Source organism: Panthera pardus, unplaced genomic scaffold, assembly GCF_024362965.1.
Source record: "Panthera pardus isolate Hobbes unplaced genomic scaffold, ASM2436296v1 HiC_scaffold_11, whole genome shotgun sequence".
NCBI lineage: Eukaryota > Metazoa > Chordata > Mammalia > Carnivora > Felidae > Panthera > Panthera pardus.
In genome coordinates, this window is record NW_026526666.1 from 84,578,288 (window position 1) to 84,596,720 (window position 18,433).

Sequence of the window (18,433 nt, forward strand, 5' to 3'; positions counted from 1 at the left end):
CTTCATCAGTGCTATAAACGCATTCTGTTGTATTTCCCTCCACCAGAGCAGTGGACCAGCTCTGTTGGTGAGGAGGCCTCATGAAATGTGGCCCTTGTTTGCTTCTCCCAGAGAGCCAGAGGACACGCCTCAACAGGGAAACCTGACTTGCTGTTGGAAAGGGAGCTGCCTACTTCCATTCTGAAAGACTTCCCAAAGTTGCCACGTTACCTGAGGCTTTCTGCCAAATTCCTTTGGGAACAGGAAAAAGGGCGTCGTGGACCCACTGAGACTGATTTTTGTTTTACTGTCTTGAGTAAGGTGTCGGGTTTATCCAGGTATTGGGTTATCCTGGAGTAGAGATCATGTTGCCTGTGGAGAACCTCTTTGCTGTAGATGACTCCAGGTCTTTTCTGAGCTGTTTCTCGTCTGCCCACTCCAAATTGCCCTACAGCTGGAAAATGAACTAAACTGTTCAGGAGGTCCAAGCAGAGCAAAAAAGCAAGGACCACTGGGAGGTGGCATGACACTGGAAGCGAAGCAGTGTTTCTGGTGATCTTTACCATATACTCTACTCCTGCTCATCCCAAGATGCCAGCGGCACGTGGTTTATTAAACTGTTCTTGCTTTCCCCACAGGCCAAGACGACTGGAATGGGACCAGGCCGTCGCTGAAGGCCCCTCCAGCTAGGCCAGTGAAGGGAGCATACAGAGAGCACCCATATGGACGTTATTAAAAACACACATGAGGGGAAAATATCAGTTATGAGCAAAGTTGTTACTGATTTCTTGTATCTCCCAGGATTCCTGTTGCTTTACCCACAACAGACAAGTAATTGTCTAAGTGTTTTTCTTCGTGGTCCCCTTCTTCTCCCCACCTTACTCCATTCTTAACTCTGCATTCTGGCTTCTGTATGTAGTATTTTAAAATGAGTTAAAATAGATTTAGGAATATCGAATTAATTTTTTAAGTGTGTAGATGCTTTTTTTCTTTGTTGTTTAAATATAAACAGAAATGTACCTTTTATAATAAAAAAAAGAAGTTGAGTAAAAAAAAAAAAAAAACACCACAAACCTGTTAGTTTCAAAAGTGACATTGCTTGCTTTAAAGGTTCTGAAGTTTAAGGCTTGTTAACTTTCTCTTAGTTTTGATTTGAGGCATCCCGTAAAGTTGTAGTTGCAGAATCCCAAACTAGGCTACATTTCAAAATTCAGGGCTGTTTAAGATTTAAAATCACAAACGTTAACGGCAGTAGGTGCCACCATGTAAAAGTGAGCTCAGACGTCTCTAAAAATGTTTCCTTTAAAAGCACATGGCGGTTGAATCTTAAGGTTAAATTTTAATATGAAAGATCCTCATGAATTAAATAGTTGATGCAATTTTTAACGTTAATTGATTTAAAACAACAGCAACAACAAAATTAGGTTTGTAAAACTGACTTTTTCATTATGTGGGTTTTGAAATCTAGCCCCAGACATACAGTGTTGAGAGATACTTAGCGGGGAGTACGATTTGAAGAGGTTGATTTGGGGAGAGGGGCTGGCCACCTGGATTGAATTTGATGCAGAGCTTTTTAGCCATGAAAAACCTTTCAATAGTAATACTAATAATTAAAATTTCAGTATTTAAAAAGACAAAGTGTTTTGTCCATCTGAGATTCTGCACTCCATGTAAAGCTCACTTGGACACTTAGAGCCACAAGCTGATGATTTTTTTTAAGTTGACAGTTGTCAATATTGAACTGTTCCCAAGGTAGTTAGTGAAGTATGTCTCAACACTAGCATGATATAAAAAGGGACACTGCAGCTGAATGAAAAAGGAATCAAAATCCACTTTGTACATAAGTTAAAGTCCTAATTGGATTTGTACCGTCCTCCCATTTTGTTCTTGGAAGATTAAATGCTACATGTGTAAGTCTGCCTAAATAGGTAGCTTAAACTTATGTCAAAATGTCTGCAGCAGTTTGTCAATAAAGTTTAGTCCTTTTTTAATCAAAGTAAATGTGATGAATTGTCATTTTTTTTTGGGTGGACAATAAAATAGTTTTCTCTTTCAAATAAACTTAAATTAATTCTAAAGTTAATGGGCTTGTTAAAAATTTGGAGACATTCTTAAAAGTGGTGGGGGGGATTTTATTTTAAGTTTACCAAAAAAAAGTTTATCGAGTTGTTAAGTTTTAGTTTAAAAATAACCAAAGCTTTTTCACCCCCTGGAAGTTGTTGACAGCAGTTTTATCCGTCCTATATCACAAGCTCTAATTTCTGGAGAGAAAAAACCCAACTGAGCCGAAACTTGGATTGGTTTCCACACATAGGCCTCAGTATTTAAAGTGCCAGCCACCCTCGCTTGCACCTTCTGTAGAGCCCCCAGGTGGCCCTAAGAGTGACACCAAATAACCTCTGTGAGCTTGGAAAGAGATAGCACCTGCCTTTAGATACGACAGTTCAGCAAACCCTGGGTGCCCTTAAGGGTTTCCCTTCCAGTCCCAGAAATGCTGTTGACAAATCAGCTGGGCTGGGGCAGGATCTGGCATGTTAGGCTGGCTCTGAACTCCCTCCTGAGAGACCAAGAGAGGAAATGATGGAATTGGTTGGCCCTGTTTCCACTCCTCTGTTAATTCTCGGGGTTCTCATGCCTTCCCTAAGGGAGCCACCTAAACTGCTCGGGGGTGAAAAATCCTCTTGTATGAAGTGCCAAGCTGCCTGCAGCAGTGCATGATGGACATTTTTTTTTTTCTTTTTAAAACACACCAACAAAAAAATGTATTTGTAGATTGTGATAAAGTGTAAATAACTGAATTTTCAACCATGGTTTGAAGTCAGCTTTCAGGGCATTATGTCTTGTTTTGATGAAAAGAGATCACTCTATACCCCCCTTTTTAAAGGAAAATTATCGCAAGAGAATCAGGATGTGTAAAGCTAACATGCATCGCAAAAAACCAAAGGTAACCTAAATGTCTGATTTTAATAGCACATATTTCTCTTTTACATAAACTGTGACAGCAACTTGCATAAACAATTCTTTAGCTGTTAATTTTAATGTTAAAACTTTGCAAAACTTGTTTAATAAAAATAGCTGTAAAAAGAAAAACCATATGCTGCCGCATAAATTAGCCATAACTCTTAATAATCCTGCCCATCACAAGTGAACTGTAATGTAACCTGGGCACAAAGTCTGACATCTTAAATGACACATTGTAAAATTTCAATGAATGTAGATTAGACCTGCTGCTCCCCAAAGTCAAGCTTTCTGCTCAGCTATTTAAAAATGTACAAGGATGAGCCCCTATAGGTCCCCATATTGATATTCACAATGAAATGTTACTTAAAATTTCTTTAAAGTTGCATGTTTCTCTCCTGTAATGTGTAAACTGCATGCAGGATCTCTATCTTTTATTTTGTATGTCTTGAAAACTTCCTCTTCAAAAGACTGACCTCTTACTTCTCCATTTTCAGGTGATTGAAAACTCCTGAGGCATTTCCTGGAGTAGAATGGGTAGTGAAGACCCATGTCAGGTAGGTTAAGGTGATTTCTGCTAAGGATGTGGGACTTTTATCCTAAGTATAAAATAGTTTTGCCAGGCGGTGGCCTGGAAGGTGATCAGTGGGCACACTTTTCTTGCCTGTCATCCGTACGTATCCTATTTACAACACAACTATGTTTAAATGTTGGTTTACGATCCATACTGAATTTACTTGTTATGATCGTAGTGTCAGCTTCTATTTATTAAATCCCACTCTATCCTGTCAATAACTTACGAGGTGGGGCACTGTTTCATTTGGAGTTCATTGGTTATAAGCAACAAAGTGACTAGATAATGTAAATAAAAGGGCACTTATTAGAAATGTGTTAGGGGCTCCAGATTTAGTGTGAAGGCTAGAAAATCTGGCATGGGAACCAGATTGCAGAGAACTGGGACAGCAGTGGTAGATCATTGGAATGTTCTTGAAGACAGGACTAGCTATTTAGGTGCTATTGCAAGAATGAATGAACTCTAGCTGTGTTTGTTTGCTTTCTCCCTTGAGATTCAAGTTCTAGGGAGGGAATGTCAGACTGTATTAGCTTGAGTCACATGTTCATTCTTTACCAGGATGTGGGAAGAAAAAACTAATTATGCAAAAGGAAGCCAGAATGTTATTAGGAAAAAGGAACGGGTACTGGGAAGCCAAAAAACAATTGTCCAGTAATATTTGTATATTACAGAAGTAACTGAGACTTAATGAGGTTAAGTACTTCCCAGAGTCATATAATTAGTATGGCTAGTAATCGAGCCCAAGTTTGTTGCCAGAACCTAACATCTTAACTCTCTATATTATACTGCTTTTAATCTAAGGAAAGAGGTATTTCTCACCCTGAGGTATCCCTCAGAAGGGATAGTGTGGCATAGTAGAAAGGGCATGAGACAATGACAAAGAGAGTTGAATCTCCAAGCTTTGTTAAGTGACCTGACACAAACCACTTATTTCCAAATCTAGGGAGGAAGATGGTGATAACGTACACCTTAGAGTGGTTGGCAAACTGAATGAGTTTTGGTATGTATAAGGCCAATCAATTTGGTGTCCTATATATAGTAAATATTGGTGTTCTGGAAGAAAGGTTAACCCCCTGATTTGGGTAGGCGAGGGCTCCGGCAACTGAGCAAGCCTTCCTGCGGATTGAAGCTATCGAGGAGCTAGGTGGATGATTCATCCCTCTGCTCCCAAGAGAGTTGTTAAGGTTAAGAGGGCACTGAAGGGAAAGGACCAAACTAGTAGGCCAAAGGCATGTACAGCCTTTGACGGTGATATCTGCCTTCTTGGGAGATCACGTCTTCCTGACCTGCTTCTCCCAGGAGCCTCTGAGATCTGGAGACTCCAGAAGACCGTGTGTGTTGGTCATGGTTCTGGGCACCTAGGAAGTCCTAAGTCTGATATTGATTATATGAACGGCAAGGCAATTTTAGGGGAAAGTCCCTGAATACAGAGAATTAGTCTTGACTCTTCCCTGGGGTAGTCTTAAGAGCAGAATTGGGGGGATGCTTCTTTCTTCATTTGGCCTACAATTTGTGCCTGGAAAAACAGGTTTTTATTGTTGGCAGATCTGGATCTGCAGCAAGTGGTCTGCTTTTTCTGAGTCTGTAGCTTAGTCAGTTAGTCCCAGTGTTTTCTATAGCTTTCTGTCACTACCTGTGAATTTTTATTATTACAGTCCTGTAAGCTTTAGATAAGCCAGGCAGGATTGGGGACCTGTCCTGACTCTGCTTCATCATTTGTCTCTGTTTTGACGAAAACAAAACCTTTAATCCCTCTCTGGGCCTCAATAAAGTTGATAATAGTAGTTAACATCACTGTGTGATAATATCCTAAGCAGTTAATAAGAATTATCTCATTTGGTCTTTTTTTTTTTTTTTTTTTTTAACGTTTATTTATTTTTGAGACAGAGACAGAGCATGAATGAGGGAGGGTCAGAGAGAGGGAGACACAGAATCTGAAACAGGCTCCAGGCTCTGAGCCGTCAGCACAGAGCCCGACGCGGGGCTCGAACTCCCGGACCGCGAGATCATGACCTGAGCCGAAGTTGGCCGCTTAACCGACTGAGCCACCCAGGCGCCCCACATTTGGTCTTCTTTACCTTTCTCTCTTAACTGTTATAAAACTTGAGTAACACAAAATTTATTTTAACCGTTTTTTTTTTTAAGTTTATTTCTTTATTTTGAGATAGGGGAAGAGTGCATGTGTGCGCACATGTGCAAGGGAGGGGCAGAGAGAGAGAGAGGAAGGGAGAAAATCCCAAGCAGGCACCACGCTGTATGCATGGAGCTGGACATGGTGCTTGATCCCACAAACTGTGAGATCATGACCTGAGTTGAAATCAAGAGTCAGTCGCTTAATTGACTGAACCACCCAGGCGTCCCATTTTAACCATTTTGAAGTGTACAGGTTGGTGGTTTTTAGAATATCCACAATGCCGTGCAACCATCACCACTATTTGATTCCAGAAAATTTCCATTACCCCAAAAAGAAATCCCATACCTGTTAGCAGTCACTCCCAATTCTCCTCTCTCCCCAGCCCCTGGCAACCACTAACCTACTTTTTGTTTCTATGGATTTGCTTCTTCTGGATGTTTCACATAAATGGAATTACATAATATGTGCCTTTTGTGATAGGCTTCTTTCACTTTGCATAATGTTTTCAGGGATCATCCACGTATCATTACAGCATGTATCATTACTCTTTTTTTTTAATGTTTTTATTTATTTTTGAGACAGAGAGAGACAGAGCATGAGCACAGGAGGGGCAGAGAGAGAGGGAGACACAGAATCTGAAGCAGGCTCCAGGCTCTGAGCTGTCAGCACAGAGTCCGACGTGGGGCTCGAGCTCACAGACTGTGAGATCATGACCTGAGCTGAAGTCCGATGCTTAACCGACTGAGCCACCCAGGTGCCCCTGTATCATTACTTTGTACTAGTGATAGGAAGCATACTACTTCCAAAAGCAACCCGTTTCATTTAAGACCGCTGCAAGTATTAGAAGTGTTCCCTCACTTTGAATGAGTCACTCCGATAACTTATACTGGTTCTACCTTGGACACCTGAAGAAATAGCCTGTCAAGCACTTGAAGATCCTTTTCATTCGTGTTTCTTTTCCAGTTCCAGAAGGTTTTTTTGTTAGACTTCCTAGATCTGATTTTCAAGAACTAGTAATTTGGATTTTATGTGCTGGCAGTTGTTGGGTTTTTTCATTTTGTTTTTGTTTTTTTGTTTTAATGTTTATCTTTGAAAGAGAGAGAGAGAACGTGAGTAGGGGAGGGGCCGAGAAAGAGGAAGACACAGAAACCGAAGCAGGCTCCAGGCTCTGATCTGTCAGCACAGAGCCTGATGCGGGGCTCAAACTCACGAACATTGAGATCATGACCTGAGCTGAAGTCAGACACTTAACCGACTGAGCCACCCAGGCACCCCTATACTGGCAGTTAATGTTTACTCAGATCAGTATTAGCCCCTGTAAAACCTCTGCTGCAAGCCAAATGCTGCCCGTAAGCCTACCAGCTTACAGCCTCTGGTTAGCTTCTATTAATACAAATTAAAAGACATGTTAGGATTATTGAGATACCATATGGAGATGTGATCCCCTATTGAGAATCACATGGTTGTGATTCATCCATTTAAAGTGTACAATTCAGTGGTTTTTAGTATATACAGGATTGTACAGTCATCACCACATTCAGTTTTAGAGCATGTTTATCACCCCCCAAAAAGAATTCCCATGCCTCTTAGCCATCTCCCCCATCCACTTGCCTTCCCAGCCCTAACCAACCACTCATGTACTTCCTACCTCTGTTGACTTGCCTGTTCTGGACATTTCGTGTAAATGGAATCATACAACATGGGATCTTTTTTGACTGGCTTCTTTCACTTAGCATAATGTCTTCAAGCTCCATCCATGTCGTAACACGTATTAGTACTTTATTCCTTCTAATGTCAAATACTGTTTCATTGGATGTATATTGCACTTGTTATTTATCCGTTCACCCACCGATGGACATCTAGGTTGTTTCTGTTTTTTGGCCATAGTGAAAAATTCTGTGGGGCTCCTGGGTGGCTCAGTCGGTTATGTGTCCGACTTTGGCTCAAGTCATATCACAGTTCATGAGTTTGGGCCCCGCATTGGGCTTTGGCAGCATGTGGAGCATGCTTGGGATTCCTTCTCTCTCTTTGTCTCTGTCTCTGTCTCTCTCTTTCTTTCTCTCTGTCCCTACCCTGCTTGTGTACTCTCTTTCAACATAAATAAACTTTAGGGGCACCTGGGTGACGCAATAGGTTAAGCATCCACTTTAGCTCAGGTCATGATCTTCCATTCATGGGTTCGAGTCCCGCTTTGGGCTCTGTGCTGACAGCTCAGAGCCTAGAGCCTGCTTTGGATTCATTCATTCTCTCTCTCTCAAAAATAAGCATTTAAAAATAATAAATAAACAAACTTCAAAAAAATACTGGGCACCTGTGTGGCTCTGTTGGTTGAGCATTGGACCAGCTCAGGTCATGATCTCATGGTTCATAAGTTCGAGCCCTGCATCAGGCTCACTGCTGTCAGCACTAAGCCCACTTCAAATCATGTGTCCTCTTCTCTCTCTGCCCCTCCCCAGCTCGTGCTCTCTCTTTCAAAACTAAGCATTTTTTAAAAAAAATACTGTTCTGGGCATTAATGTACAAGTTCTGATGTGGACATATGTTTTCAGTTTCTTGCACGTACACCTAGGAGAGGAATTGCTGGGTCAGACGGCAGCCCTTTGCTTAACTGTTGGAGGGACTGCCAGAGGCTGCACCATGTTCCCACCAGCAATGTATGAAGTTTCAAATTTCTCCACCTACACTTGTTATTTTCTGCTCTGTTTATTGTAACTATCCTGCTCGCCGTAAATTGGTATCTCATTGTGGTTTTGATTTGTACCTTCCTTAATGACTAATGTTGTTGAGCATCTTTTCATGTGCTGATCCCCTATTTGTAGGTCTTTTGTGGAGAAATGTCTATTGAAATCTTCTATCAATTTTCACATGGGACTATCTTTTTATTATTAAATTGTAAGTTCTTTATATGGTCTGGTGCTAGACCCTTGTCAGATAGGTGATTTGCAAGTATTTTTCTCCCATTTCATGGGTTATCTTTTTATTTTCTTTGGTTGTTTTTGTTTTATTCTGTTTTAAGTAGGCTCCATGCCCAACGTGGGGCTTGAACTCACAACCCTGAGATCAAGAGTCTCATGCTCTACAAAATGAGCCAGCCACGCACCCTTCTCTTTACATTCTCTGAACCACAAAAGTACCATTTTGATGGAAGTCCGAATTATCTATTTTCTTTTGTTGCTTGTGCTTTTGCTGTCATAGATACCACTGTCTCATTCAAAGTTCCAAAGATTTATACCTATTTCCATCTAGTTTTATTTCATACGTTTAGGTCTGTCGCCCATTTTGCATTAACTTTTGCATATGGTGTGAGGTGGGAGTTTCATATTCATTCTTTTGCATGTGGATATCCAGTTGTCCCAGCATCATTTATTCAAAAGACTGTTTTTCCCCGTTGGATGATCTTGGCACCCTTGTCCATACTGGCACACCAATGGACCACAGCGATATAGATCTACTACCTTTTAAAATATGTATTACTAAAAGTTACTGATATAACTGGAGTAATTTCTGACAAATAGTAGCTACTCAATAAATAATAGCTGACTGGATTATTTTGGCATCACTAAAGGCTAATAGTCATGGGGCTAGGATTTGATCCCACATATGGATATCTCCAAACCCTGTCTTTACCCTGCGTTTATACTTCTGGCTGCTAAAGGGGAAAGGAGGCTAGCTATTCTAGCTGCCATGCTTGGCCATATGTAGTTCTTCCGAGGCTTAGAGGCTGTGCTCTGCGTGCCCTTTCTTCCACTATCAACATCCTTTGCTCCTGTCCCCATCTCTCTCCAGGGTTTCTATCAAACCTGCAGGGTGTTCATGGCAATGACTGTTGCTGCTAAAGGAACACTCTCACCCTTTCTTACCTAGGGATACTACAGTTATTCAAGTAGCCTTAGGGTTTGTCCCTTCTTGCTTTCTCTCCCACCCCCTTCCACCCTGTGTCCCAAGCCAAGAATGAAGGTAAGGATGCCTCAGCAGCTGCTAGGGCTCTCTGGCTGCTAAACATGAAACAGACTCAGACTGTGTTTTGTTTTAGGAACAGCAGCCTGAGAGTCAAGACCCAAAAGCCTCTTGCCTGCACATACACAGAGTTGCACTGTACCATGTGAATAGGGGAGTAGGGGTGGTGTGGTAGTAGATGTTTACACTGAGGTTTTTGAAACTTAAATACTCCCTGCCTGGTCTCAAACCCCAAAGCTCTATGTCCCTCAAGGCTCACGGGCTCCGTCTTTCTATGTTCTTGTGCCTTGTGAGAGCCTGTACAGGCTGCTATGTGCTGGCAGTGTTACTGTTAAGTAGTCATTTAAATTTTTCCTTGGTCTGGGGCACCTGGGTGGCCCAAGGGTCCGACCTTGGCTCAGGTTATGATCTTGCAGTTTGTGGGTTCGAACCCCACGTTGGACTCTGCTGACAGCTTGGAGCCTGGAACCTGCTTCAGATTCTGTGTCTGCCTCGCTCTCTGCCCCTCCCCCACTCATGCTCTCTTTCTCAAAAATAAACATTAAATTTTTCCTTGGTCTGTTTCCATGCAGTGATCTTGACCCCACTTGGTAAGGGAAGGAGAAAGTGACATAGGGAAAATAAGCAGCTCTTCCTGGCTAAGGGAGGAGCTCTTAATTCTAATTTGAATGCCTCCTGTGTGTCCCTATTTGGTAAATGAGGCAGCTGATACTAGGAGAGGTGAAGTAATTTACCATCATTGCGTAGCAAGTTGTGGGGTGTGCCTCTCAGGATTTTTATATACTGAAGTCAATTCTCTATGCTGAGAGCACACTGCTTCTGTAGGATGACACCATATTTCATTGATACTGAGGCCATTTTTTATAAGCTGTATCAAGTACTGCAAAGAAAGAAAAAATACTGCCAATTAAACCAACACAGTAGTTTGTTTTCATATCAAGTGTAAGATGCATCCTGATTTCAGCTGTTAAAATCCGAAAAGAAAATGTATCTTAACTATTGCATTTTGTCAGTTCTAACATTTATTCTTTGCTATGTGTATGTATTACCTTATCTACCTATAAAGTAGCTATTATTGTCCCATTTTTACACAATGGTGAAACTGAGGCCCAGAAAAATTAGGTAACTTGTCCAAGGTCATGGAGCTGTTAAGTAGCAGAACTGGAATTCAAGCTCAAGCCGTCTGATTTCAGAGTCCGTGATCAGTTTCAACTACTAGATTGTGCTGGAGTTTTAAAAAGAGTTTTACTTGTCAGCTAGAACCATCTCGGCCTATACAGTATTCTCTACTCTGGAAGGAGGCTGCTTCTGCAGGTATATTATTGCTGCTGCAGTGAACATTGCTGAGACCACGTAGGTCCTTATTCTGGCTGTTACAGGTCACCGGTCTCCATCAGTTTATGGTGTCTACCTTTCAGAAGCTCAGTCTAATGAAAGAGAATAAGTCTTCAGTAGTCACGTAGTGTGTGGTTGTGCTCTGTTGCTGAACTGAATATCAAGGAGGCTGGGGGAGCTGTCCGAGGAGTCTTAGGGAGCATCGGAGAAGGGGAGTGACATTTAAGTCGAGTCTTAAAGGATAACCAAGAATTTGCCAGGCAGACAGATTCACCTAGCACCTTATTATGGCTTTAAACAGACTAATGTCAGTGCCTGCTGCCTCGAGAGGTAGTTTCACTAGCTTTGGAGCCTTAGGTGAGCTAGCCTCCCTGAGTCTCACTTTCATCATCTGCAAAATGAGAGGTTATCGTTTATCGAATAACATTGTTGTAAAGATTGAGTGAATGCCTGCAGAACGGTCAACGTGACCTGTAGCAAGCACTCAGTAAATGTTAACTATAAATAGAGGCTGCGCGAGTAGGTTGCTGCCCATTTTGAAAAGCTAAATGTTAGGCAAAGAATTTGGTCTTCATCCTAAAGGTTAGGGAGCTGTTAAAGGCCTTGAGCATGAAAGTGACTTGAACACACCTGTGTTTGCAGTTGAGCCCAAGGTAGGTAAGAAAGGAAAGCAGAAGGGCAGAGTTTGGTAAAGTGGCACCATTTCTTTGCCAGAGAGTGAAGGGATGTTGTCCCCTCACCTTGCCTTCCTTCTGCTCTCCTCCTACCAGAAGCCTTTTGGTTCTTAACCTTTTTCAGAAAGAATAATCCTGTCTCCTCTCAGACGTTTGGGCTATTTGAGGGTGGGATGTTAGGCCTTTGCCACATGTCATGGGAGGCTTCCCACATCCTGTCCCTTTAACCCACCCTGTGAATTGGAGACGAGAACTCAGTCCCTCTGATAGAAACTTCACTCTTAAGGAATGTTGCTTCCTCACTCTGGGACCTGAATGCGTGAAGTCTCTGCCTCCATTTTAAGCTCTTAATTCTAGGCTAACTCCACTGGAATTATCATATGCAGCGACCCACTTAATTCTCACAGACAACCCTGTGAAGCAGGGATTAGGCTGGGAAACTGATGAGTCCGGGCTAGGATGACCAAAGGGCCCAAGAGCTGGAGTTCAGACCCATGTCTCTGCTCTTACTTAACTGCCTCCTGGTCTCTTCTCTGTACCTACAGTGGCCACCAGAAGATCCGCTTACACTGAAAGTAGTTCCCAGCTTTGGTGTACAGGATGGATACCCCGTGCTGTGTTTCCAGATTCGTGAAATTAAAAGAATTGAATATTTCTAAGCCTTCCCTTTCTCTCTCCACAACCTTCATGTATCTCTTGCTCTCTGGATTAATAGTCATTGCATGTTTAAAGCTAGCAAGCATCTGATGAATATTTAATAGCCTGAGCAGACAGGCTGGATACAGCTGTCTGAGACAGCAGCTGTTGGGGGGAAGGGGAGGAAGTGCACTGCCCTGCCTAACTACTTGTTCTTTTGTTCCCTGGGCTAGCTCTCGTAGGCTCCTTAGGAACAAAGGCCTATCTATGGTGGGCACTGCACCCTAGTCCTGTTGTGACCTGATTGCTCCCTGAGCTTCCAAGGAGGCTGCATTCAGGCAGCAGACCAAACCTTGTGGGGACTGGGGAGGTGGGGGGTGGGTAGTGAGCAGATAAGTTCACTGACCTCTAAAAGCAATTTTCTGACCCCTGGGCTGAAAGTCGTCTCCTCTGTAACCTGTGCTGGCATGAGGGCGGAGGCCATGTTCTCATCCAGTGTTCCGCCAGCTGCAGCTCTCCATTCTGAGAGGAGGGAGACTGTCTCTGGAAGGGACTTGGATTTCATAACCATGCTGCTGAGGGTCAGCTCCTTGACATTCCCTGACCGCACATAGCAGCTTCTCAGCAGTGGGTATGCTGCTGTGGTGAGAGTCTTTGGCTGCTGTCTCAGGCAGGAGATGGGCAGCTAGGAACTTCTCAGACAGGGACACAAGCTATCCCAGTGCTTCTCCCCACCTACCCCCAGGGAGCTTGTTGCTACAAGGAGGCCTCGTCATTTCCAGGGCAAACTTGGGGAGGATATGGAGACTCCTGAAAAAAGCCAGCTCATTTGAGACGTGTCCAGGCAGAGTCTGAGACACAGCCAGGCCATCAACCCGGATCAATCACCTAAGTAGAACACGTTGCTAAGAAATTGGACATCCTCCTGTTCTCAATACCGCATTAAGAAGTCTGTATGAGCTGTTGTTCCCTTGTTAACCTCTGGAGCCCACTTAGCACCTCAGTCCCTTCTCTCCAGGCACTGTGGTGTGAGAACTTGAGATAGAAGAGTTTGGGTTTCAGATACAACTAATTCCTCTCAGGCTTTTGGCTCCTGCAGCCTTCATGCTTCCCATTCATGGCCAAGCTTTAGGTACAGAATGGACGCTCTCCGTTTCTTAGGCTCTCTGGGGTTGGAGTTCAGAAAAAAAGTTCTGCATCTGCCTTTGAGAAAGAGAAATACCTTGTGCTCTGATAGGATTCTTCATAAGCTTCTTTCCAGAGGTCAGTATAAATGGCCACCCCTTTCATTCATTTTATTAAAGGCATTAGCTGGGGTGCCTGGGTGGCTCAGTTGGTTGAACCTCCGTCCAACTCTTGATAATCGATTCAGGTCATGATGTGGGGTCATGAGATCAAACCGTGTGTCGGGATCCTCTCTCTCTCTCTCTCCCTCTGCCCCTCTCCTGCCTTGTGTGCACTCACTCTCACTCTCTCTCAAATAAAAATAAAATAAGTGCATTGGCTGATATATATTATTAGAACACCTACTATGTGCTAGACACTGGAGATTCAGTGGCAAGTAAATAGGATAAAATAGGTCCCTGCCTTCACGGAGCTTATATTTCTCAAATATGTCTTGAGTGTCCTCAAGACAGACACTAAACAAATATTAACCTCCTAAATAACATACATCATCTCAGTTTTGACAAGGGCTATGAAAGGAAAGAAGAAGGTGCTGTAAGGACAGACAACAGGCGCACTAGCCTAGCTTGGGGGTTCTCTTTAAAGAAACGATGTTTAAGCTGACATCTAAAGGAAGGGTTAGCTAAGCAGACGGTTTGGGTTTGCGAGATGGTTTGGGGAAAGGATACACAGCACAGTCTACCCAGAGGGCAGGTTTGAGGCGAGGTAGGAACCTGGACCTTATTCTGAGGCCGTCACTGAAGACCACTGAATCCAGGAGTGAGGTGTGGGGAGCAACATGATTAAATTTAAACATCACTTGCTGGGGCGCCTGGGTGGCTCAGTCAGTTAAGCATCTGACTTTGGCTCAGGTCATGACCTCACGGTTCATGGGTTTGAGCCCCGTGTCGGGCTCTGTGCTGACAGCTCAGAGCCTAGAGCCTGTTGTGGATTCTGTCTCTCCCTCTGTGCCCCTGTTCTGCTCGCACTCTGTCTCTATCTCTCAAAAATAATAAATAAACATTAAAAAAAAAAAAAACTTGCTCCTAAGTGGAAAGTGGATTATGGATTTTAAGGACCTGTTAGGAAACCTTATTTTAGTCCAGACAAGAAATGAGGAAGACCTATAATAGGGTGATAACTGAAAATGTAGAGAAGCGAATGGATCCAAGGACTTTCCAGAGCTACAATAAACATAGTTTGGTGCCTGATCAGATGTGGGAGAAGAGGACGTGATTAAGGAGGGTTCCTACTTGCTGGCTGGAACGACCAACAGAGCGGGGGGTGCCATTTTTTTTAAAAGAACAGCAGCGCTGCTAACAGGCTTTGGCATGAGAGCAGGGCCCTGCCCTGTGGCCCAGGCTTAGGATGTGTCTCTCCTGCAGATAACTCTGGGTATTTGGGGCTGTGAGGCCAGAAGAGATGGACCCCTGAGCTTAGGACCGAGGTGCTAACAATAGCTGTAAGAAGATGCCTATTTTCCTCATTCTCTTTCCTCCAAAGTCTTTAAAGAAAGCTCTTTAGGGGCGCCTGGGTGGCGCAGTCGGTTAAGCGTCCGACTTCAGCCAGGTCACGATCTCGCGGTCCGTGAGTTCGAGCCCCGCGTCAGGCTCTGGGCTGATGGCTCGGAGCCTGGAGCCTGTTTCCGATTCTGTGTCTCCCTCTCTCTCTGCCCCTCCCCCGTTCATGCTCTGTCTCTCTCTGTCCCAAAAATAAATAAAAAACGTTGAAAAAAAAATTTTTTTTTAAAATAAAAAAAATAAAAAAAAAAAAGAAAGCTCTTTATCATTTTCACATCTCTGGGAAAGCAAAACCCATTTTCCCCTCTGTATAGCTGGAGGCCCCAAAGCTTGTATAGCTAAAGGCCTAGTGGTTTCAAAGCTTGTATAGCTAAAGGCCCTAGTGGTTTAGTTGATTCTGCCCTGAATCGCTCAGCTTAGGCGTAGCCAAGGATGGGAGGTACATGAAGTGAGGCTCCATTTTTCATTGCCTGACTAACAGCAAAAAGACAGTTCTTAGAAGCTGTGGGCTCCTACTGCCTACCCATCTGTGCACCTAGAAACCTGTACTGAATGAAGTAACTAGAGTTGCGCTGTGGGATGAGGAGATTGTAAGGGAGGCAGCCTGGCCGAATGGGAGGCCAAGAAGCCCCCTGATAGGGTAGCTTCATGTCTCTTAATTTTCTACTTGTGTCTTTGCAGCGATCAGAGGACTCCGGAAACCAAGAGAGCTGCCTGCTGTGTCATGGCTGGCCTGAGGGCATTTGCTGAGCACAGAGAAACCCAGGAGAGATCACCAGTCTTTTCCCACTCCACCTCTTGATCTGTCTGATTTGCCCACAGAAAGCCAGCCAGGATCCCCTAAGAGAGTCTATAGGCCCAGAATGGAGTCCTCAGGGCTGCAGGGAACTGTGATGCTAACAAACCTGCTTAGGACTTTAAAGAGCTGAAGGGCACTAACAGTATCCCAAGCACAGCTTCCTAGATCTGAATAAACTGGTCACTCCCACTGTGTCCGTTCCCAGATTGCCTGCTTCCCCCTTAGCCTCCAGCAAAACTGGATGGAACCACCTCCTGTTTCCCGCCATACCACACCTGCGCTATGGGTGCCAGCCTGGGAGCCCTCTGGAGGTGCCCAAGGCTGGTTGTCACCTCTGTTACAGTCTGAGGAAAGCCAAGTGAGAAGGTTCATTTACTTTGAGCAAGTTATTTAACTTCTGGGCCTGTTTTTCTCTTCATTGCTGATTACTAACCTTGTCCAAAAGGCTCTTAGAAGGCAGGGCTTTTCCTACTTCACTTCTGTACTGTCTAGCCCTTCCCCGACACGTCTCTGGCACCGAGGAGCTCAATAAAGTTTGGTCAAGTGAAGAATGGTCCCACTCTGGTAGCTTCTGTCAGCTCTGGGAGAGAGCCAAGGCACCTTGTCTAGCTCCCGCTCTTCCTCCAGCTATATTGAGCTAGCTCTTTGGCCTAACACTTGCTCTTGAAGGATTAGAAAGTCAGCCTTTGATAGCCTTCTAGTTTCCAGTGGCCTGTGTCTAGGCCGATTTTATCCTGAGCTACCTCAGAAGTTAGGGACCTCTAATACTACATCCTTCCTTTAATAAAATAACTCTTATGGTCATTTATCCTAACAAAGGAACTAGGAAGAGGGCTGGGTTTGGAAAGAGAGGCTGTCTGCGTTTTAATTGCCTAGGACATTCTAATGAGCTTGGATTCGTTCTTAGCGGGAAACAGACATTGAAATCAGTTGATTTACTTTGGGCAACTTATTAAACCTCTGAGCCCAGTTTTCTCTTCATTATTGATTACTATAAATAAGAGCTAATAATTTATTAAGTGCTTAGACTGTACCAGGCACCTTGTCAAGTATTTATATGCACAATTTCACTTAATCCTCTGATCCATTATACTCATTTTACAGATGAGGAAACAGAAGCTCACGGATAAATAACTTGTGTAAGGCTAAGAAAAAGGAGCTGTCAGACTTCATAGTCCCTGCTTTTCACCTGTTTGTACCTCTTAACCACCACAAGTACCTTGAAACAGTAAAGTATTGTGTTTGTGTGAGATATTTGTATAGGGCGGCCAACCTTATCCAGGTTTACCTAAGACTGAGAAGGTTCCTGGGATATTAGACTTTTAGTGCCCAAACAAGGAAAGTCCCAGGCAAACCAAGATGAGTTTGTCAACTTAGGTTTGCATTGAGACACCGTCCAGAGCTGGCCACTGAGGCTGCATTTTCCTTGGCTTCTGGGTCTCTTAGGCGTCACCTTGTGGCTAGAGTTCCTTTATCTAGCATTTGAGGACTTGTTTCAGTTCAGCAGGCAGAGGAGGAGTTTGGGGCAGGGAGTTAGGGATTCACTTGGCATCTGAATGATAAATGGAGGCACAGAGCCTGGGTCACTATCTGAAAAGCCAGCACCAGGTTCCTAGGAAGCCACGCCCTCAACCCCCCCCCCCCCCCCCCCCCCCCCAAAACACAGGATGTCTACCTGGGAGCTGTGGAATTGCAGTAAAGCTCACAAGAGCTAAAGCCAAATCCTACATTCAAATCCTAGCTCATCACTTGCAGTATATTTTTCTGGGCCTGTTTACTCCTAAAAGGATAGTAATCCCTGTCCACTGAGTGGGCTCTGAGAAGCAAACGGAATGTGTGTGAAATACCTAACATGGGGGTCTATACATAATACTGCTCAACACTTAAGTTTCCTTCCTCTTTCCCGGCTTGTGATTCTTACCAGAGTCCTGTCACCTGTCACGTCTGTCACATACAGCCTCCTCCCATTACCACTTACAGCCCTAGGGATCTTCCTTTGAGAGCCCTGACCTAGTGGCCTTGGCCCACCCACCCAGCTGCCCTTCATGTCAGTCACTTGCCCTGCAAGCAGAGAAGGGATGACATCAGCCTTCCTCCCTCCCCCCAGATGAAGCCTCTGAACTGTTTTGAGCCATAAATATTTTAGCTGGGCCTTTCTCTGGCTGTTGCCAGGGTGATGGGCTCTCAGGGGACTGGGGTGGGAGTGTGGAGGCAGGGCTGGCAGCCTGGGGCCTCGAAGCGGAGCTGGCCCTGGAGGGGCGGGTATGAAGTCTGGCCAAGAGCCAGTGCTTGCTACAGCAGTTCTGAAGGCTATGGCTCTGTCTGCCTGCCCTCCCTTTCCTGGGCCCCTCCAAGCTGCTCCTACTGCTTCCAGGCCCAGCTCTGCCCTTGAGAGCTATGTGATCTTGAGTAAATTGCTAAGTGTCTCTGGGCCTTCGTTTTAACATCCGTAACAGAAAAGTCCTTGCTTAACTCTCTGCAGCTTAAGTGGAGAAGACAAAGAAAAGGAGGTTTTATGAAAATCCTATGAAATATGAGGTTAGTTGTGATTGGAGAAGCTAGGCCTCTCTTGATAGACCTTAACAGCTGGAGTCCCAGAGCAGTGTGGATGCCACTCTGAAGACTGTTAGGGCAGGGGCGCCTGGGGGGCTCAGTCGGTTGAGCATCTGACTTCGGCTCAGGTCATGATCTCCGGTTCGTGAG

General features: G+C 44.2%; 1 protein-coding gene across 2 annotated transcripts in view; it reads left to right on the forward strand.

Moving 5' to 3' along the window:
• Positions 1 to 15,922, forward strand: part of KHDRBS1 (KH RNA binding domain containing, signal transduction associated 1) — a 39,830-nt gene extending 23,908 nt beyond the window's left edge. The window contains exons 9-11 of one of the 2 annotated variants that reach the window (XR_002075164.2): positions 618 to 810; positions 3,435 to 3,494; positions 15,613 to 15,922. Coding sequence is in view for 1 of the 2 variants with exons in the window: in XM_019429842.2 (XP_019285387.1) it covers positions 618 to 715 (98 nt within the window). In the remaining variant the exon portion in view is untranslated. Of the gene's footprint in view, positions 1 to 617; positions 1,981 to 3,434; positions 3,495 to 15,612 lie in introns of those variants that run through there. The other variant, XM_019429842.2, reaches the window with a different exon arrangement.
• Positions 15,923 to 18,433: the final 2,511 nt, after the last annotated feature.